Below are 22,297 nucleotides of genomic sequence, written 5' to 3'. Positions count from 1 at the left end.
AAGGCTGTGATTTGGGTCCCATGTGTCCAGTGGAGTCTTCTATCTTCTCTTCCTTCATGAGTCCCCCTGGGACAAATAGCAAGCGCAGAGTTTACTTTGACTACAGCACTTCCCTTTTCTCAGTGTACGGGCTTTGAGAGACTTTTGTCTGCTTCACTTAACCCCCAGCTCAGCTACCTCATTATCAGAACCATACAATTACTTATAGCAAGGGGACATGGGCAACTCAAAACCATCTGTGGAAGTTCCTGCTGTATTCAAAGCTTTGTGCAGACATGTTTCTTCTTCAATATCTAATGGATTCTACACATGAATCACACATTCTCCTGAACATTCTTGTTATTGAGCATTTCCAACTGCAATCTCCTAAAAATGTCATTGGCCAGCCCTGGTGGTCTAGTGGTTAAGATTTGGTGCTCTCACTGTCATAGACCCTATTTGTGTCCCAGTCAGGGAACCACACCACCCATCTGTTGGTTGTCACACTGTGGCAGTTGTGTATTGATGTGATACTGAAAGCTATGCCACTGGTATTTCAAATACTAGCAGGATCGCCCATGGTGGACAGGTTTCAGCAGAGCTTCTAGACTAAGACAGACTAGGAAGAAGGAACTGGCCATTCACTTCTGAAAAAATTGGCCACGAAAACTCTATGAATAGCAACAGAGTACTGTCTGATGTAGTGCTGGAAGGTGAGAGGATGGCACAAAAAGACCCGGCAGAGCAGAATGCCATACACAGGGTTGCTAGGAGTTGGAATCGACTAGACAGTGCTAACAACAACAAAAGTGTCTTTGCACTTGGTAGTAGCATCTCAGGACCCTTCCTGTTGCCCAAAAGGATCATCATGTCTACACCTGATCTCCAGCCTGTTCCATTCTCCAGGTCCTTTTTATTTTATGCTAACACTTCCTAATACTCACCAGAGGTTCATCTTGTCCCTTAACCTACCCTCTTAGCCACGTCTTCTCCTAGGATGCTATATTAGTTATCCATTGCTGTATAACAATATTACTGCAAACTTAGCAGCTTAAAACAGCACACACTTACATATTATCTCAGTTTCTGTAGGTCAAGAATCCAGCATGGCTTAGTTGGGTCCTATGCATCAGGGTCTCTCATGAGGCCTGGGTGTTGGCCAGGGCTGGAGTTTCATCTGAGGCTCAAATGGGGAAGGATCTGTTTCTAAGTGGATATAGTTGTGACAGAATTCAGTTCCTTGGGGGCTGTTGGCCAGAGGCCACCCTCATTTCCTTGCCATGTGGACCTCTTCAACACAGTGGCTTACTTCATCAAAACCAGGAAGGGAGAGAATCTCCTAGGATGACAGAAGTCATAATTGTATGTGGCTTTATCATGGAAGTGATATCCCATCAATTATTCTATTGGTTGGAAGAAAGTCACAGGTTCCTCTCACACTAGAGTGGAGGGGATCACACAAAGATGTGAATATCAGGAGGCAGGGAAAATCTGGGGCCATCCTAGAGTCTGTCCACTACAAATGCTTCACCACCAAAAATGATCTCTAAAACTTCACTAATAGGAATTAAAAATTAACACATTTACCAAATCAGTCCAGTTGTAGCATATACTGCTAATATCTCCTTCATATTCCCCTAGGCTCAACTAATTTTACTGCACCCCAGCTTGACTTCCAACTGCTAGCACCTGTTCATCTGTGTTTGAGAACTTCTATCATGGCAGTAGCCTGCTCTGTCCAGAGGATAGATTTTTCCTTCTTCCACCATGATGGACCGTTCTGAGATGTAATAGTTCACACAGCCTTTCTGAAGATGCCTCACAAGACCAGGTAATTGTCTACAATTGTTATGAAGGCTGTGGCTAGCTTGAAAACATATCTTCAAATATTTTTCTCCTGCCTTCCCTACTTCAGTACCCCCTTTCCCCTCACGTCTGCTTTATTGGATTTTCTCTCTCCAATAAAGTTTGACATATAAGCTTTTTCCTAAAACTCTATTTCCTAGGTAACCCAGGCGAAGACCTGTAACATCAAATATATTCATGCACTGCATAACGACATTTCGGTCATTGACGGACTGCATATGAGACTGTGGTCCCATAAGTTTAGTACCATATAGCCTAGGTGTGTAGTAGACTCTACCATCTAGGTTTATGTAAGTATATACTCTGTGATGTTTGCACAATGCCAGAATTGCCTATCGACGCATTTCTCAGAATGTATCCCTGTCATTAAGCAATGCACGACTGTATTTAGAATTTGGCATGAACCTAGTATAAGGTTAGGATAGTGGAGCATTCAGAGGAATAAGGACATATTCTTCCTGTCATCTCATTCCCAAATCGAGAGCGTTTTTCAAATATACTTCTTCCCCATCTCCGGGTATCTATTGTGTTTAAACTCTGCCGGAGGTTACCCTGAAGTATTACTACTTCTGTCCCTCTTGGTCCCATTTTCCCATAACCAAGCTAGAATGCATGTCCTTCTTCCTGAGGCCCCTGTTCCAGTGCTGGGAAGCATATTTCTTATATATGATACTCTCTTTACTCACCCTGAGGGTATTCCTGTTGATCTTTCAGGGTCTCGGTTCACCTTGTGAGTTATAAAACCACCAAGGGAGAAAGAGTAGTTCTAGCCAAGATAGAATTTTAAGAAGACACACAAAACAAAATGGAGAAAAGGGGCCCTCAGGCTGCTCTTTACCTCTAAAGTAAAGCTCCAAAAAATAAAATAAGCAGGCCACAGACAAGGAAGCAGACAAACTTTGTTTTGCTGAGAGGACTCTTTTCCTTGGGTTAATTCCAAGAGGGAACAGGCACTGAGTGAGTCACAGAATAAGTAGGGCAGAGTTTGCCTTTCAGGGAATGCAAGAGTGTAGGTGTACCCATGGCCCCTCGAGGATGCTCAGCAGGCACGACATCCTGAATCCCAGATTATGTCAGGCAGAAGCCTACCATGCAGAACTCGCATATCCCCGTGAACTCGCTCTGATTCTGTTCCCATGCCTATCAAAAACTGTGTTTTTAGAGAGAGCTCATCTCTCTGTTTGATCTGCTGTCTTAGTGAAGAGGTTGGGTGGGGCAGAGTTGGGTCTGTGATTAATAGAGGATCTCTCAACCTGGAGCTATGCCAAACTGTGAGGCAGATAAAGTAGAAATTTGGGCAATGTGGGTTGAGGGCTGCTCAATGGGATGTCATAGCAAGGTGGATCCAAGGTGGGTCCTGAGACCAGTGTATGGGGCCAAGGGTGGGATGTGCTAGAGGCGAAATTCAAGAAAGAGAAGATCCTAGTGGGCAAGGGAAAGTGACCACATATAGTACCAGGTTCAGAAGGCTGCTGTCCACGGCTAGGTATTTATGGAACTGGGTAGTTCCATGTGATTCAAAGGACCAGAGGCAGCAGATACAATGCTTTAAAGTCAATCAATATGTCATAGATTTCAACATGGGAGATAGACTCATAATCTAATAACTCATGATTTAGTAGTTGTTTTGTGCAATTGTTTCCCCCGGAAGCAAACTCTTTCTTCAAATGCAAGCTGGCAGGGAAGCACAATAGATAAAGCAGATAAGAGAGAAGCTGCTCTAGTTAAGAATTAGGTTAGTAGAGATGTATGGATTAGGTAGGTCCCCATCCCCTCCAAATTCTGAGCCCCTGAGTTCCTTCTATGCCACTTCTAGTGCTCCACGGGAAATTCTTTGAAGCAAAAATTCTATGCCACCTGACAGCAGACAAGTAAGGAGGTTGTGGTAGAGCATTGGTGGGGGAGAGGGGAGAGTTGAAGCAGACAGTTTCCATTCTTCTTGCCAGTAATGAGTTTGAGTTGAATATTCTAGAGTGTAATTTCTACCTCCACAATCCCCGTGGAGAACATGTGTGAGTATTCAGAGCCCTAGTCATTGTTTAGGAAACACTGATAGTCTTGAATGCTGTTCCTCAGTATCCATCTGTGTGTGTTTATGTGTGTGTGTGTGTGTGTGTGTGTGTGTGTGTGTGTTTGTACCATAAAATAAAGACCTATTTCTTGCTTTTTATCCTCCAGATAAATTACTCAATACTTCCATGGCTCATCAGGACGAGGCATTCAGAATCGTGACCTTTGATCAATGCACGATCTTAGAATTTCTTCTGCAACTATGAAGACTAAATTATATTCAAAGTTGCTTTAGAGTTAAATGAGTTTTATTATCTGTCACTTCTTTGAAAAACTGTCAATTTCTATGTGGTGTAGTTAGTAACAGGCTATTTCTATCTAGAACTGAAATATTTAGTTCCTAATAGTTTAGATAAAAGAGAATGTACTAGCACTTATTAGAACACTACTATTTCACAGCTCCTCTCTCTCCCCCCAAAACACTCTCAAACCTTCTGCCCTCCTTGCCTTCTCTACCTCAATTTGCAAAATTTACATCACATATTATGTTGCTTTCTTACTTTAACCATATTCTTTCTGATCAGTTTTTTTTCCCCTTTGGGTTTTTTTTTAATTGCCCATGATTTTTTTTCCTTATTAACAAATACAGCATATGTTTTCACCTAATCACCAAGACCACCCACTTCAAAATCACTTTGTTAAAAAGAATCTATATACTTAAAGAAATTCTTTATAGAGCCCTCATATGTCTGCGTTTAATACTAAACATGTTGCCTTAGAAGCTTACTGTAAAATTGTCACCCTGGAATTTCTTTTCATTGTACTGTTTCTGGGTTCTCAAGTCTTCCTCATTTTTCTCATTCTTGGATTTCTTCTATTTTGGGTTTTGCTGAGCCACATTCTCAAGTACCTTTAATTTTTTTCCGAAGTGTGTGTAGTTATTAAACTTCCTCAGTCTTTGCCTGTCTGAAAATGTCTTTATTTGGCTTCTAGACCTTCTTAAAATTTTCCTGGATATATAATGTTATGTTGAAACAATGTTTCTTCAGAACTTTGAGACATTGCCTCATTGTCTTCTAGCATATGGTGTTTGTAATGTCATGTATCATTATTTCTTTTTCCATTCCCCATTGACCTCTCACCCCCAGAAGCTTTTATCACTGCCTTTATCACTATTATTATGACATTTTAGTTATGTGTCTCAGTGTGAGCTTTTCTGTACTTATTCTGCTAAACATTTATTGGGCTCTTTAAAGTCAGAGATATAATTTTATTAAACTCTCGCAAGTTTTCTTCTACTATTTCTTTGGTTATTTCCTTCCCTCCATTTTCTTGCTCCATCTTTCTGGAACTTTGATTAGATAGATATTCAACCATCTATATCTCTTTATTTTCTTTATTTTTTTCTGTCTTTTCTCAAGTGTATTAATGATGTATATTTTTAATTTTCAAGAATTTTTCTTTTCCTTTGCATGCTCTTTTTTTGTGTGTGAGGAAGATCGGCCCTGAGCTAACATCTGCTAATCCTCTTCTTTTTCACTGAAGAAGCCTGGCCCTGGGCTAACATCCATGCCCATCTTCCTCCACTTTATACGGGATGCCGCCACAGCATGGCTTGACAAGTGATGCATCGGTGCGTGCCTGGGATCTGAACCGGCAAACCCCGGGCCGCTGCAGTGGAGCTGCGCACTTAACCACTTGCGCCACCAGGCCGGCCCCTGCATGTTCTTTTTTGTAACATCTTATTCTTATTTTTTGCATTCAATATTTTCTCAAATTCCTATGAGTATTTTAAATAGATTTGTTTTTAACTTATCTTCTAGTCCCTGAATTCTCTCCTTTCCTCTGGAGTATTTTAAAAATTATTAGGTTCTTCTGTTGTGAGCTCTTGACTTCTTAAAATGCCATGTAATCCTAGGTTGTACATTTGAACTTAGAAATGTGGGAACAGGTTGATTTTTTTAAAGTAGTTGGTATTGATTTCCTCTGGTGCTGTGTAGATCTTTCTCCACCTGAAAGGGAAGGCATATCATTCATGGGGGAAATTTATTTTGGAGAGTGAACAGACAGAAATAGGGGAGCCAAGTTGAACATTTCCGCTATAGTTAAAACAAAGAGGCCTTTACTATAGGGTACCCAAGAACCACATTAGGACTATAGACTTTTCAATTCCTTATTTTTTTATTGCAGTAACATTGGTTTATAACATTGTATAAATTTCAGGTGTACATCATTACATTTCAATTTCTGGATAGATTACATCATGTTCACCACCCAAAGACTAATTACAATCCACCACCACACACAGGTGCCTAATCACCCCTTTCCCCCTCCTCCCTCCTCTCCTCCCCTCTGGTTACTACTAATCCAATCTCTGTCTGTATGTGATTGTTTGTTGTTTTTATCTTCTACTTATGAGTGAGATCATATGGTATTTGACTTTCTCCCTCTGACTTATTTCAGTTAGCATAATACCCTCAATGTCCATCCATGTCACAAATGGCTGGATTTCATTGCTTCTTGTGGCTGAGTAGTATTCCACCTGTTTGAAAGTAGAGGCAGTCTCTCCACATGGGGATGTGGGGGTGGAGTACCTATTACACATATTTTTGACATAGTATTTCCGTTAATCATTCCGAGTTCCACCTCACTTCCCAATCCAACTCTTTGTACCTGATAGCTTCTAGCTCAAAATCCCTCCACCTTCAGAGGCTGTTCAGCAGCCTCTTCCCCTTCTGCCTTCTTCTGCATTCTGAGCTATTGGACTCACTACTATTTCATCTGTCAAAATAACCCCTTATGTTTTCAGTCTTTCAGAAATTTGCCAAAATCTCTGGTCAATCCTTGGCATTTTATCCTCTTTTTAGTTCTATTATAGATGTATTCGTTTTTATACTTCTTTACTGTCATTTCAGTGAGGTTTGGAAAGAAAAAGTAAGACCTGCCATCCTGAAGGAAGCTGAATGAATTTTAGATAAACCTCATTCTACTGAAGTCTACTGCAAGGGAAAGAGAGTTATAGAAAGGAGTCAGGCTATTTATGCTAATTTTTATGTAGTAGTCCCATCTTTCAAATTCTGTTCCCAAAAGTTCCCTTGGTATTCTAAATATTAAAATGCTGGTTGGCATATTCTATTACTAAATTATACATGATGCAAATTTAACGATTATGTGCAAATGTTAATTGTTGTTAAACTACCCATGCTGCACAATTAAAATCTGTATGCACAAGTTTACAAAGTTTGTAGTGTACAAAGTATTTACATATGTCTCGCTTGAGCCTCATTACAAGCCCTTAAGGTAGGTATATCAAGTTATACTAGCTACTGCATAGTGGTGAAGACAACTAGACAGCTTTGTTTCCAGTCTTGGATTTGCCAGTTAACTTGCTGAAAACTATCTTAATCTTCTATAAACTACTTAACTTTTCTTGTACGTAATTTACATATCTGTAAACTTTGATTAGTAATTGTAACTCCCTCAAAGGGTCATGATAAGAAATTATAATATCTGTAAACACTTAGAACAGAGCCTGGCACATAATAAGTGCTCAAGAAATATTAGTTATTGTTATTATTATTATAGTTTTCTTCATAATTGTCTCTTATTCTCTTTTACAGATGACAAAACTATTTGGCATCAGTCAAGTCACTCTTAGATTCAGTTAATAAGAAACAGATCCTGGATACAAATTCATGTGTTCTGACTCCAAAGTCAAGTTATTTCCAATACACCATATTGTTTCAACATGCTAAGAAGATTAAAGATTCAAGTTGGGAATGATCATAAAATTCTCTCTCCTCTCCTTAACCATTAACCAAAGATGTGGTGCTATGCAAATTCTATGGATGGAAGTTTGGGGACAGGGTACAGTAATCTATTTAAAATAAACATTCAGTATCCTTTATCTGTGCTTCCTCAACACTAACCTGTTAAATCTTTGCCACAATGTGTTGCGGTTATTAAGCAAACGTTTGCCCCTGTTAAAGGAGCTCCTTGAGAACATGGGCCAGATCATTCATTTTCGCATTCCCAATGCAGTATAAAATTTATGTAAAATTTCAAGCTTAAAGATATTTGATTAAAGTTACTTAAACAAAGGGGCATTAGTGACAATACCAAATCTATGTACTCCCTTCCATATTCCTGGGCCCTCTAGAGATAATGAACTAACAAAGGTGACACTCGTGTGACTTTTTAGGAAAGTTCATACTGCTACTGTTCTTCAGATCTCAGATGAGCTGAACTATCAACACATCAATACATAGAGGGTAAACGTTTAAACAAACAAAGAAAATGGTTGGAGGCTCAGATTAAGAACCTGACAATGCACATATTATCTTCCACTAGTGGTTACTCTCATTTCTGACCCTGAGATGAGATTTGAGGATATAAATTCTAGAATTCTTTTGCTTTTGTTATTTTTTTTTAAATTTTTTCTTCTGCCTGCATGATGCTTACAGACTTCAGAATGTTTGCACACGTTCTTTCTGAAGCTTCAGAGCAGTGGGATCAAAGCCTTCCAGGGCATGGAAGTTTTGTTTGGGGCAGGAAGAAAACAGATGAGACATAAACAGTTTTGGATACCCCAAGGATATTAATGGTATTGCATGAAAATAAATAAGTAATACTAAATAACATGAGCATTACTTTTACTCTTCTCCATCATATTTTTCCCAAAATCCAATGTCAGATGATAATTTTTAGCAATAGAAGAGAGAGACAGACAATTAGAATATAATTTTTTTCTTCCTTATCACAGGGCACCAGAAGGGCACAGATTAGAGTCTTGGAGTTGATACACCTAAACTATATATAACATTCAAACTATGATAAACCTTTAGTGACTTTCAAAGTTAACATGGAGGAGCTTCCATCTCACGATGATAACTTGCATGTATTTTCTAGCAGACAGTGTGACCAGCCACAGTTTTAGGTATGTTTGATGGATTTTTAACAATGTAGCTGGCATTTGTTTGTTGTCAGTTGGGCATGAGATCGTCATCAACCAGTGTCCATACTTAGAGTCATTACTAATCAGAGTCTGATGAACTAATGGGCCAGAAATCCCTAATACATTCTGGATAAAAAGAGATTTGGAGGTCCTCGGGGATGTGAACAAAAAGCTGATTAAAGCTCCAACAGAGCCGACTGAACAAGGGCAGCCTTGGCTCTTCCCAGGTTCCATGCCAAGAGTTGGGAGTGGGAGGGTCCTATCAAAGCAATACCTAAGTCTAATGCCTAAGGTCAATGCCTAAGGTGGCTGTTCTGTCCCCTGTTTATTTCTAACTGCTAAAGACCCTCTGTCACTAGCTTTGTATGCTGCCCTGCCAAGAAAAATCCAGTAGCTAGACATATCCCTGAAATTTCAGCAGCTATAGTGGACTTCAGATGGCCCATTTCTGAGGACTGGGCAGAGAGGTTTGAGTTTGACATTAGATCACACTCAGCTCAGCATTTTTGATGCTAGAGGTCTGTCACAGGTTGGTTTCCCTGGGAGGCTGACTCTGAGTTGGAGATTAGCATACAGGAAGTTATCAGAGGGGCTCTTGGGAGCAACACTGGTAGTAGGGAGGGAAAGGAAGAGGGACTGGGCAGACAGCGAAGTCTAGCTGTGATGAAGTCTCAGTGGTAAGTCTCAGCCAGCTCCACAGGGAGCGCTGAAGCTGGAATGGCCTTTCAGAGTTGTCTCGAGTTGGGTCCTAATTGACAAGCCTCTTTTATCCCCACATTGATCAGTCATTGGGTTTGGGCCACCCTAGGAAAGAGGTATCTTTCCATCTTGAGCCAAGTGTTTCTCTTCAGCTGAGGCGGTCCTGGGGAGGAGAGGGCTGACAGTTGAGAGCTGTCTGCTGAGGGCACTCTCAGCAGCTGTAATCCGAAGGAGGGGTCTGGATGGTGGATCACAGCGTTTGCCACAAGGTCTAATTTCAGTGCACCCAAGTCTCATTTCAAGCACCAAGCCTAGCCTGTGATGTGAAGAGTGTGCTGGCTCCTGTGATGCAATTGGCCTATCTGTGAGCAGCAGAGTTTGCCCTTGTTCAATGCCAGGTCTAAAGGTAGGGCCCCACCTGGCTGGGATTGATCCTAGAGCTCCATGGAGAGCTCCAAGACAGTGCTAACAATATCAAGAAGAATATTAAGTATAGACAACAGTGCCTCGCAGTAAAGCCCTCTTCATGTGTTACTTCATGACGTCCTTACAACAACCCCATGATTTAGGTAGTTTTGCACCTCACCAATGAGGAAGCTGAGGAGACAGAGTCAGTGAGGGGATCAGGAGTGCCTCCCCTTCCGTCACTCAGAGAAGATGAGGAATTCATGGATAGTGGGTTGTTCCAGGTACACCACCGATCTTTCTTATTTTCCTCCATTGTCTTTATGCTCAGATGCTCCCAGAGGAGCAAGGTGCTTCCCTCCACAGCTGGAAAAAGCAAAGTGTCAGCCAGAGAGGGAGTCAGGCGTTGGTCTGGCGTCAGGCTTTCGAAGAAAGGACAGACTCTCCCTGAAGGCTTTTCTGAGTTCTAACTACAAGAGCAGTCCCCAAATCAATTTAAAAACACACTTCAACCTGTCTTCAATTTATGTTCCCCACATATAAAGGAAGAGATCTTATGGCTATACGCAAACATCGCCTCCCCTTGGCTTCATAAGCCCTGGGTGATCTTTTGGTCTCTGCTGTTTATGAGACAGAGAAACTTACATCTAAGGTGAAGCAGTTGGACTAAAGGGTCTTTAAGGCCTCTCCCAGCTCTAAAAATTTAATGTCGCTATCAAAGTCAACAGTAATTAATAAAGAGAATTCAGAAGACAAAAGAATTAGAAACATTCTGAGAATATAAAGTGTCATGTGTTACTATAAATAACTGAATGTGATTCTTACCTGTGGTTTGGATTCAGGAGACAGAATTAATTCCTTTATTTCATAAACTTGGCTGTGTCCTAGAAGTTTTAATGCATTTTAAAATTAAAATGTAGTCTGGCTTTACATCTAAATCCTGCTTGCTGTCCTCCCATTTCATCTCCTACTTTGCAAACTTAGTCGTGATGAAAACACCAAGGACATCTTCAAAGAGAAGGTTACTTGAAGCAGCTGCCACTCAAGCCTTGCCTTTTGGGACTGTCACCTTTTCACTTTGTCTTCACCTCTGCCCCTCACAGCTCATGGTACTGAAGCTTGAGGAGCCTCAGGGAACAAGCTGCATTTGAGTAGGTAAGTCATAGGCGAATTATAGAATCCAAATCGACAGGAGCAAGAAACGTTCAAGTGCAACTTCTCAGTTCCATTCTACAACATCTATTGGCTATAAGGCACTGTGCTGGGAGATGTCAGACATGTGGGCACAGCTCCTGTCTCCAAGAGGCCCTCAGTCTAGTGGGAGAAAAGAGATAAATTCAGAAATGTCTAGCACTATTACAGAAATGACCAGCAGTTTAACAGATGTGGAGAAAATGTGTGCAGATGATAAAAATAAAATAATAATAGCTACCATTTATTGAATTCTTACTAGAGGCCATATGTCTTACTAACATCTTTTCATTTAATCATTCCAGCAACCATAAATGAAAGATATTGTTATTATTATTGTCATTTGATTGTGAGGAAACTTGGCTCAAAGAGGTGGCATGCTTTGCCTCAGGTGACTCAGCTAATATATGGTAGAACCGGGATTCAAATCTAGGTCTTTTTGACTCTAAATCTTTTACTGTCAATTACTGTACTCTTCTGTATCCCCTAAGGCAGGCACCCACTATTCTGACTTAGAAGTTAGAGGTGTGGTTTGTACTGAATGTGGAAGACTGAGTAAAACATGTGGAAAAATCAGGAAGACGTATATTCTGGGCAAAACAAATAGCCCAAGCAAAGATGGAGATGTGGAAAAGTCGTGGGACTCTGCAGGTGGCAGCAAGAATGCCCACTGCACCAGTGAGTGTGTGTGTGAGGGGGGTAGTGTACAGGATGGTGAGGGGGAGGGAGTAGAGAAGGAGTCGCGTGGGGGTGGATGGGGACAGATTGAGTATAGCTGTGATCTGAATCAGGCAGCATATCTGTAGAAGTTTCTCAGCAAACCTTTGTGCAGTCCTGACACTCAATGTGATGAAATTTTGAAAAATGGTAGACATTACACACACACACACTCACAGTAACAGTGAGGTCTATCCCACAGAGAGTTGAGCTCAGCTAACTAAAAATCTATCATTGAGCAGTGGTTCTCAGACTTGAACGTCCATAAGAATCCCCTGGGAAGCTTATTAAAGCACAGATTGCTGGGCACCAGCCTGAGATGCTGATTCAGTAAGTCTGGGGTGGGTCCTGAGAAGTTGCACTTCTAACCAGCTTCCAGGAGATGCTAATGCTGCAGTTCTGGGTAGTAAGCTTTGTATGGCACTGAGGTAGGGCCGGGTATGACTTTGCCGTGAGTGAAAGATGAGAGGTTCAGCATTTGAACATTAGAATCATTAGCTTCCTGAGACCAATGTCATGTTTGTGCTCCTGTCTCCAGCTTTGTCCTCCCCATCCTGTTCTGTTCTAGGTCCTACCCTGCAGCCATAGAGTCTTTCAAAAACAGGAGTCTGATCACATCACTCTCATGCTTAAAAATGTTAGTGGCTCCCTTTGTCTTTACATGGTATGTGAATCCTTTCAGAGCCCTTCCTACCTCTTTAATCCCTCGCATTCTCCTTTATAGGACACCTTGCAGCTCCATGAAAAAGCCATACTGCTTCTTACCTATATCTGGAATGCCAATCTTCCTGGGCCCGCCTCTCTTCATTTGGTTAAATTCCTTTTCTCCTCCAAGTGTTATCCTTGAAATCAACTCCATGAGAAGGTCTCTCAAGACCTTGGGCAATGCTTCTCAAGGGCCTCTGTAAAGCATTCTTGCACAGTATAGAAATGGCCTGGTGACAAGGCTGAGCTCTCCACTAATTTGAGAGCTCCTTAAAGGTAGGCACTGGGTCTTGGCACTCGGTGCATGAATAAACAAGTTAACAAATTATAATTGAACCAGTGTTATTACAGACCTGGTAAGAATTAACCATCACATCCGCTCTTCCTGGGGCAAAGGATTTTGTACTTTCTTAGAGTCTGTGCTACCACAGGAAAAATTCGTTCACAAATAGCATAAGGAAATGACAACATGCCGTTAATAACCCAGAAGAAGCTCTATCTGTTTTAGGATTTTTCCATCTGGGCATTACAAACCACAAAAGCAACTGTTTTGCCTCCACAAAGAACATATTTTTTTAACAGCACACTTTCCAAAAGGACACTCCTTCTGTTGCATTTTGATCTATCCTGATTTAATTTAAAGTTTGGAGATGGGGTCTGACCTTATCTATCAGTGGCTGAGCCGTTGTCTCATGGAAATGCAGTTTGAAACTCATTAATAGGGTAGCCTGTATATTATAACTTAGAAGCTCTGGGTTATCACTGATGCTTGCAATTGCTATGGAAACCGGGTTCATATGTACCTTTCAAAGAGCCTGTTTTAAAACAGGAAAAAAAAAAAAAAAGAAGAGGAAAAAGAAGGCTCCTTGAAAGAATAAGATATTAGTACCCAGCCTGCACTGGCAGGTTCAGTGATGCAAAAATGCTCTGCCTACACAACGATAAAAACAATTCTTTATATTTTTTAGGCGCTAATAATGTATAAGCTTGTATTAGAGAACTGTGTTTATACTAGGGAGGAAGAATGCCTAAGGTAGCTTCCCCCCGCTCACATACACACACACGCACACACATACAGACATGCAGCTGCAATTTTCAGTTTTCCCCAGACTTTTTGCAGCCTGCATCCTTAAATCCTCCAAAAGCCCCTGCACGTACAGCTTCGGCTGCTAGAGCCCAACAAGTGTGGACACTGACAGACAACTCAGCCTTTCTTGGCCCCCCACAATGTGGATTAATGTTGCATACTGTACCTTATGGACTGACTTTTCCAATTTTAAGATGGTAGCACTAATTTGATCAAGTTTCTTATAAAACATTTCCAGTTGTATTTCTCCCTAAATTTGGGTTTTGGAGGCTCCATCTCTCATCTCTCTTCTCGCTGACATTTCTCCCTAATAAGCCTAATAATCCACATGTAGTATTGTGTTGTAGAAACAATAGTGTGAGTCGTCATCAACATGGAGGGGGAGACTCGGCCACCACCTGAGACTAGGGTGGGGAAAGAAGCCAGAGAAGAAGAGGAGGCACAGCAGTGGCTCCTGAGTGGTGTGTCCTTACACATGACATCATCGCCCTCCTCTCTTACTCCCAAATCTCTGTCTTTCCAGGCACCTCATTTTGTCTGCATTTGCTCTTCCCCATTTCTCATTTCTGTGCCCACTCACCAGCCTCTAGCCAAGGTACCCTCAAAGACCTAATCTGTCACCAGAGTAGCACAGGAGTGGCAGGACTCATTACCATTTATAAAACAGACAGGAACTGGCTCAATAACCCAAGAAAATGACATAAAATTTTAACACATTAGAAAAATGCAAGAGGCTTATAGTCTTGAATGCTGTCATTTCTTTCCCAGCATTTCCCTGCACAACTGGAATCTTTCATCTTCACTTTTCTTCCCTTTCTTCTTTCCCTCTGTCATGCTCCATCTTGACTTATCTCTCTTCCTGCCACTCCCCTGGCCTTCCTCCATGCTTCCTCCTCAGCAGTCTAAGTGTGGAGGACTGAAGGTATAGGGATGTGCATCTCTCTCTCCACATTCCAAGCCAGCACCTTCCTTGACCCACAATTTCAACAATAGGCCCCAATGTTCCAGAGGAGGACAATATAGCTACATAAAGCATGATCCAACAAAAGAAAGCATAGTTATGGTTCATATTTTACATAACTGCTTCACTTCTGAGATGAAGTATCTACAATTCCTCATTCAAATAAGATAAGAACAAAACTCTGAGCATCATCTTGTGGAAAATGATTCTCTAAGTCGACACCCCCCACTCAATGCAGAACCATGTGTTGCTCCCTCCAACATATTCATCTCTCTATTTTCCTTCCCACTTGTGAATCCTTCTATGGTTTTCCCCTAATCTTTTCTGCACTGCACTCCTCCCCTAATCCTAGCCAGGTGGGAACTGGGCCTCCTCTTCTCCTGAACCAGAACAGGTCTTGAGGGCTGGGCTCACTCTGCCCTCATCTTCAGACAGAAGGAATTCAGAAGAGAGCAAACCTCTTCTGAAGGCTGGTGCTTGCTCTGCAGGCATCTGGAAACCACTTTTTTGATTTCAAGGAGTTATGTAACCTAAACAAGGACTCTTGTCCTTCCTTTAATACAGGTATCCTCTTCCCTGGAAGCCTTCACAAATGATCATTGCAGAACCATAGAGGTCTCCTCCACTAGACTCAGACCTCCTTGGGGGCACAGGCTGTGTTTCATTCTTCTTTCTCTCCCTAGCACCAGCTACTGCCCCTGACATGTGGCCATGTTTGGTAAATGTTTTTTCACTTGTTGGAAGTGCAATTGACAAAAATGCTACTTTCATCTAGTGGCATCTTTGTATGAGTGAATGTCTCAGGTGTCTTGCTGAGCATAGACTCAGAGCAGAAGGTGGGAGGGAGTAGCATGAGGACTTGGGGCTCAGGACAGTATGTGTGTGGGGGAAGGGCAGCTCCTAGATTGGAGAACATTCTCCTTAGATTACTCCCACTTTACAGTTGTACAGAAAAGCAGCCCCTGCTGCATTGTCAGGGGAGACATGTGTGCTAAGGGGGGGAACAGGAAGGGAGCCTTCAATCCCCATCAAGGACCTGAATAGAGCCAGTGTTGTGTAGTGGGGAAAAAACTGGCTGAGTAAGCCAGACAGACCTGGGTTTGGCTCCCAATTCCATTACCTAGTAGCTATGGATTTGGGAAAGTTATGGAATTTTCTCTGTTTTAAAACTTCTCATCTATAAAATGGGCAAAACAATACTATTTCAAAGGATTGTTGGCATTATTGAATGAGATAATGTTTTTGAAGCCCTGCTACAGTGTCTGATGCATCGCATGTACTCAATAAATGGCACTTAGTAGTAGTAGTAGTGGCAGTAGTATTGCTATAATGATTTGGTTGGGTGGAAAAGAGAACTATTCTTTTCCTCATCACTTCTTCACTAAGATTTTGTGTCCTCTTTATGACAGTTCACAGAGTTAATGACTCATTGAGAGCTAGCCATAGTTTTTTGTGTGTGTGTGAGGAAGATCAGCCCTGAGCTAACATCCATGCTAATCCTTCTCTTTTTGCTGAGGAAAACCGGCTTTGAGCTAACATCTATTACCAATCCTCCTCCTTTTTTTTTCCCCAAAGCCCCAGTAGATAGTTGTATGTCATAGTGGCACATCCCTCTAGTTGCTGTATGTGGGACGCCGCCTCAGCATGGCCAGAGAAGCGGTGCGTCCGTGCGCGCCCAGGATCCGAACCCCGGCCACCAGTAGCGGAGCGTGCGCACTTAACCACTAAGCCACGGGGCCGGCCCCAGCCATAGTTTTTAAAGCTGGTGAACTTAATCCTCTATTGTTCTTTTCTCATTCTTTTCTCTCCTCCTTTTCCAGCTCCTCACTTCTGGATACCTCTTCCTCCCCTTTTACTTTTATAATGCCCGCCCTCCCAATTCTGGCTCACTCCCCTCCCAATCTATACTTCATACCATCTTCTTCATTTACTCTAAGCTGTGAATGGCTGATGAGCACCTACAGTGTTACTCTCAGCTGATATTTGCACACAAAGAACAAAATCCTTTAACTGAAAATATTAAGATCCTTTGAGTTCAGTGTTTTTCAAATTGCGGGTTGCAGTTTAAAGGAACCAATTTGGTGGCTCTTGACTATCATTCTTCTCATATTATTGTGCCTTCTTACAATGTTATTTAGTGTACTAACATGAAGGAAAAAATTGTAAACAATTTCAAAATCTAGGGGAAAAATGTGTTTGCTTTAACCTTCAAGTGGAAGTTAGTCTTATTTAACAATCGGTTTATATGTTGATATATCCCAGGTTTTAAATAACCAACCTCGTTGAATTTCAGACTGAAAAATGAGTAAACAAATGGTGAAATCAAAGGAGTTAAGCAGAGGAGGTGATATTGATAGAGAATTGAAACTGGAACTGAACATTCTCAGATTTCTGTCTCCAAAGGAAAATCTAACTTAAATAATAAAGGTACCTTTTGTATGCAGCTCAATCCCATGTCACTTAATTAGGAAAACATGATTTGGAAAAATTTCTTTCTGGATTACATTTGACTAGGGTACCAAAAGCATCAAACATAAAAGGAAAAACTGCAGGAATGTTCATAGCAGCTTCATTTGCTATACCAAACCCTGGAACTAGTCCAGATGTCCTTCACTGGGTGAATGGCTAAAAAAATTGTGATACATCCCAAAGGTTTACATACTATATGATTTCATTTATATAACATACCTGAAATGACAAAATTATAAAAATGGAAAACAGATGCAGCTATAAAAGGGCAACGTGAAGGATCCTTGAGGTGTTCACACCTCAAGGTGTGAACAAGATGGAATGTTCTTGTATCTTGATTGTATTAACATCAATATCTAGCTACTGCATTGTACTCTAGTTTTGCAATATGTTGCCATTGAGAGAAACTGGGTAAATGGTACACACGATCTCTCTGTATTATTTCCCACACTGCAAGTGAATCTACAATTATCTCAGTAAAATTTTAAATTAAGTAAAAAGGAAACACACACACACAACTTTTGGGCTTACTTCTGTCCATGTACATTCAGGAACTATAACCATGTCACTGGTTGCACAGGATTCTGTAATGAAAAAAACCCTTAGTTGCTTTCTAAAAGCTAATTGGGTCAAATGATAAACTAATAATAGCAAGCTAGTGAGCAAGCTGTAAACCAAAAAGGTGTCGAAATTTAGCAGTTGAATTCTATTTCCTGACGATAGCACTTCTGCTATTCAATCTATTTTCTCCACATATTGGAAAACTGAATAGTCTATGATGGTCGAAATAGAAATGACTTTGTTGCAACAAATGATAGAATATTTGAGAGAAGGAAGAGTTCCTAATGTCTTGACAATCTATGATAGTCCATCAAGACTTGTGTGTGCATGTGCTGGGGGCGCTGAGGAAACAAAGGGTAGAGGGTAAGACAGGTATGAGAAGGGACTACTGAGACAACATCAGACTTTTAAAAATATTGATATCAAATTGGCCCATCTAGTGTACAAAAAACAGTCAGAATAGACACTGGCATAATTTTAACCTGATAATTCATGAAAAAGGACTATTTTTGATGAGAAAAAGTTCAGTCATTTCCTTGTGAACACAAAGAAAATTAAGAGAAAATTTAAAGGTACTAAGGAAATGCAACAATAACTTATAATACATTCCCTCTCAACTAAACAGGCAAACCACCCTAAAGACAAGTGTTTTTCAGCCTGAATATTTATCAGACTATACAACCTACTGTACCAATTGCATTTTGATTTTGTAACAGAACCTTTTCTATAAAAGCTAGTACATCTAGAAGTGAATATAAAATAGTCCTCCTTTAAGCCTTTAACACATAAAAAGCTATATAATATGTACATTAACCAATAGTTTTATAAAAGTAATGTGGTTTTGAAAATACAGAATTTGTATTTGTGGCGAAGTACCAGGCACAAGAATATCAAGCACACAATTTTCACTTAATCTGTTATTTTCTAAGTTTACCATTTAATTATTGCAGTTCAATTAACTATAAGTATTTCAGTACTTGAAGCATGAGCTCTACAGAACAAGACTCAGTATATTAGAGTAACAGGGCTTGTATCTGACAAATAACTGCAGTGTCGAACAAATGTCTTCTACGCATAGTATAACTGGATCTGCAGATCATCACTTGCAGGACCTTCATCCGATCCTTCTGTAGTAGTCTTCTCTTCGTTAGTAGCATGTAGACTTTCTTCGTTTTTATCCTCTTCTTCGAGTTGTAGCTCTTTTGAAATTAATTGTCTAGCTAGTTTGATGTTCAGCCCCTCGTTGTAGTGAAGCTTCCTTTTCATTTCGAACTGCCGGTGTTTTTCTTGAATGTCGAGGAAGATTTTGCTGGTGTGCGCCCCGTCACTCTCTGGCTCCCCCACCTGATAGTTGGACTCCGAGGTATCAGTGGCGGCTAATTTCTTGGCTAAGATGTCTGGGGTCATGACTTCTGCTTCTAAACCAGTCGCTGCATCTTCCCCATCATCTTGCATACTGAGGTGGGGAGTACCGGGCTCATTTGTCTTCATTAATTCATAATCTGTGTACGCTGGGCGGTATGTCGCCAGGATGTTCGATTCGTCCCACTTCTGGGACTTTTTTCTCTGCACCTCTTGGGTAGCCCCTCCGGACTGCTGGGCGGGGCCCGCCACCGAGGAAGCCGTGGAGCCTTTGTTCTTCAGGATCCCCTTGATGGGCCGGTGCGAGGAGGTGGAGGTCGCCATGCCTGGGGAGTGAAGGGCCTCTGCGCGAGGGTTGGGCCGCCGCAGCCGCCCGCCGCGCTCCAGGCTGAAGCTGCAGCGCGGTGTGTCTGGACGACGGCTCCGGCGCCCTAGCAGCCAGCCTCGCCGGGACCTGGCGTCACAAAGGGTGACGCAAACGACGCCACAGTGACTGACACCGCCGTCATCGCCGCCGTCATCATCGCCGCCGTCATCGCCGCCGTCATCGCTGCCGTCACCGCTGCCGTCACCCTCTCGGGGCCCACGGTGACGGATTTTTTTATTTTTATGGAGTGAAATAGGAAATATCCCTGCATTGCACATGAACCGAGGAAGCACTGTTTTCTAAATTTCTCAATACCCTGTCTGTGTACTGGGAGGCCATGTAAAATGCATTTCTTACTGGGGGTCACTGTCAAAAATTTGAAAGCCACTGCTTTGATTGGAAAGATTGGAGGCACAGGCGCTAGAAGGCGATGAACTTCTGCTCCTGCCTCCTGTTGCCATCCACACTTCACTCTCCCCCCACCTGCACACACACAACCCCTGGTCCTCCTCTCCTGCTCTGCCCTTCAGCTAAGGGCCCCATTGCTCAGCCACTTACACCAGCTGGGAACCTGGGGGTCATCTCTTCATATTGATCACTCTCCAATCCAGCCCTCAGCTACTGACCTAAATATTTCAAGAAACTCTCCAATTTTCTCTGCCACCACCCTGTCTCAAGTCACCACCATCTCTTGTCGGGACTACAGCCACAGCCTTTGAACTGAATCCCCCATAGCCCCTCCTGCTGCCTTCCAACCTCTTGTCCACCCTCTAGCCAGAGAGGCCTTTTAAAAACACCCATCACATCTTGTCACATCTGTCTTTCACACCCTTTAACAGCTGCCCAGTTTCTTTAACAAAAAGACAAAAATCCAGAAGAGGCCGAAAAGTGGCTCCATCATCTGCCCAGGCATACATCCAGAGCCTTCTTCCCCCAAATTCTCCCTACCCTACCTCCATCTTTCCATTCTGACCTTTCAGTTCCAGGAGCATTCACCTTCCTTCCTGTTCCAGAGTCTTTTTCTAGGTTCTTCCCACAGCCTGGAATGTCCCTTCAGATTTCAGCTCAATGAGTACTGCCTTACAGGGGCCTGTTTCCTGACCCCCAAAGCACATAGGTCTTCCTGTGCTCTCACGGCCTCTCCTGTTCTCCTTGGCAACACCCAGAGTGGTTGCAATTATAATATCTGTGTGCGCTATATAGTAAACTCCAAGAGATAAAGGAAGGTATCTGTTTGCTCACCATTATCTCCAGCTTTGTATCTTCACAACATGATGCTGTACCCGGCACATAGTAGGTATTAAAAAAATATTTATTGAATGAATAATAAATGATAGGTAACAGGGAATTTGAAGAATGAGATGTGTGAGTGGAGAAAAGGGGACTCCAGAGCCTGTACAGTCAGTTACAATTTGTCTAATCAGTCACGTGGGAAGAACACCCCATTTGTGGAATTTGGGGGCTGTTACAAGGAGTGACTTAGGAACATTTGTCCCTCACGGGTCTCATATTTCACAGGCAGTGCCATTTTTCTAAAAAAAACAAAAAGGAAATTAAGATCCAGTTTCACATTTTCCCCTCCAGGTAGCATTCACAAGACTTTTTTTCCTTCTGATAGCATTTTGCTTCCTCTTCTCTCCCTCAAGGTCTTTCTGCGTTTTAGAACACAAAAGCAAAAGCATGAAAGAACCATAAAACTTTTACAAGGGTCTTAAGCACCTTAAGTTCAAGTTGTCCTGTATTCTCCAAAGTCCTACTAACTTCAGGAACTCTGCAATCACTTTAAAACCGTGTTATTCATCTCAGAAAAAGAATTTCCTGATACCGTACTCTTTGAAAAAAGCTGTATTGTGTGGTGAGGGCTTTCAGGGATTCAAAAGCTGATATTCAAGGCTATAGGAAAACCCTCTGGTATGTGAGGGGGAAAAAAACAACCTTCATTATTCAGAAATACTCCAGGCCACCCTTTTAGAAAGCCGAACTGAAAGGCAGCCCAGACCAGCACAAATGCAATTTGTCCTCCTGGCTGGTAGGCACAGCGGGCCTCTGCATGTTTAGCTATAAACAGGATGTTAAGGGAGACGCTGATTTCACTGCATTGGGTTTTTGCTTTTGTGTGTACACAGCAACCACCCCCACATAATGTGATCTGAATATACAAGCTGCTCGATATATAATGAGTCAGTGATCCAGTGGTTCTTGCATTTTCTGAAACTCATCATTCAGAAGCAAAATGGCAGTTCCTGCTAGGGCAGGAGCACTGTGATTGTGACCTATTACATGAGCCACAAACCAAGTCATTTAAAGAATGAAATCACCACACATTACAGATTTCGGGTGCACACTATTTAAAAGTAATCCCTTTTCACCTACCATTTGCTAATCATCTGCTTAATGAAAGCCACCCTAAGAAAAATCCAAATCAAACTAAAAATTCTCAATCTAGTCAATGCTACCACAAACCTAAAAGTTAGAAAAGATCAGCAGTCTTTTCAACATTCCTCTTTACACAATTCACTTGTTATTTTCCTGAGACAAGGGCTGAGCAGCTATGTCTGAGGTTCCATCACACACAAACACAACCCCCAGGGCTGACTAAAACTTTCCCAGTCAATTACACATTATATGAAACTTATACACAGGCCTAGAAAGTCCCTCTTTCAACAAATATTCAGTGGTCATCCACTTTAATTCCAGTAGGAGAACCTTCATTTTGAATGCACAAAACGTGAAGTTGTGCTTCGGTGGTGTTCAATGGGTTAATATTTGTTAAATACATCTAAATATGCATGCTGTTCTATCATCACAGTTTAAAAATACATTAAAAAAATCACTGATATTTAAAATGTCATTTGAGCCCTCTGCTGTTTGCACGGGATCAGAGTATTCTGCAGAGCACACTGCTTGTTAATCATGGCAGTAGATCACTCCACAACTTTGTTTCTTCCACTGAGAATCACCTCC

General features: G+C 41.7%; 1 protein-coding gene and 1 long non-coding RNA gene across 2 annotated transcripts in view; both read right to left on the bottom strand.

The window, feature by feature from the left end:
- LOC147911946 (uncharacterized) overlaps window positions 1-22,297 on the bottom strand; it is a 198,472-nt gene that overhangs the window by 152,822 nt on the left and 23,353 nt on the right. The window lies entirely within an intron of this gene.
- On the bottom strand, window positions 18,561-19,290 carry PPP1R2C (PPP1R2 family member C). The gene has a single exon (XM_004435081.3). The coding sequence runs from the start codon at window positions 19,288-19,290 to the stop codon at window positions 18,673-18,675; it is 618 nt and encodes a 205-aa protein (XP_004435138.1). The 3' UTR covers window positions 18,561-18,672.

This window comes from Ceratotherium simum, chromosome X (assembly GCF_057802395.1).
Source record: "Ceratotherium simum simum isolate JZ-2026a chromosome X, ASM5780239v1, whole genome shotgun sequence".
In the NCBI taxonomy this organism is placed as follows: domain Eukaryota; kingdom Metazoa; phylum Chordata; class Mammalia; order Perissodactyla; family Rhinocerotidae; genus Ceratotherium; species Ceratotherium simum.
Note: the sequence above shows the minus strand (reverse complement) of the source record. Positions and strands in the feature narration are given on the sequence as shown.

What these genes read in the sequence shown, in the direction of transcription:
- PPP1R2C (XM_004435081.3), bottom strand. Translation starts at nt 19,290, where the DNA reads ATGGCGACCTCCACCTCCTCGCACCGGCCCATCAAGGGGATCCTGAAG.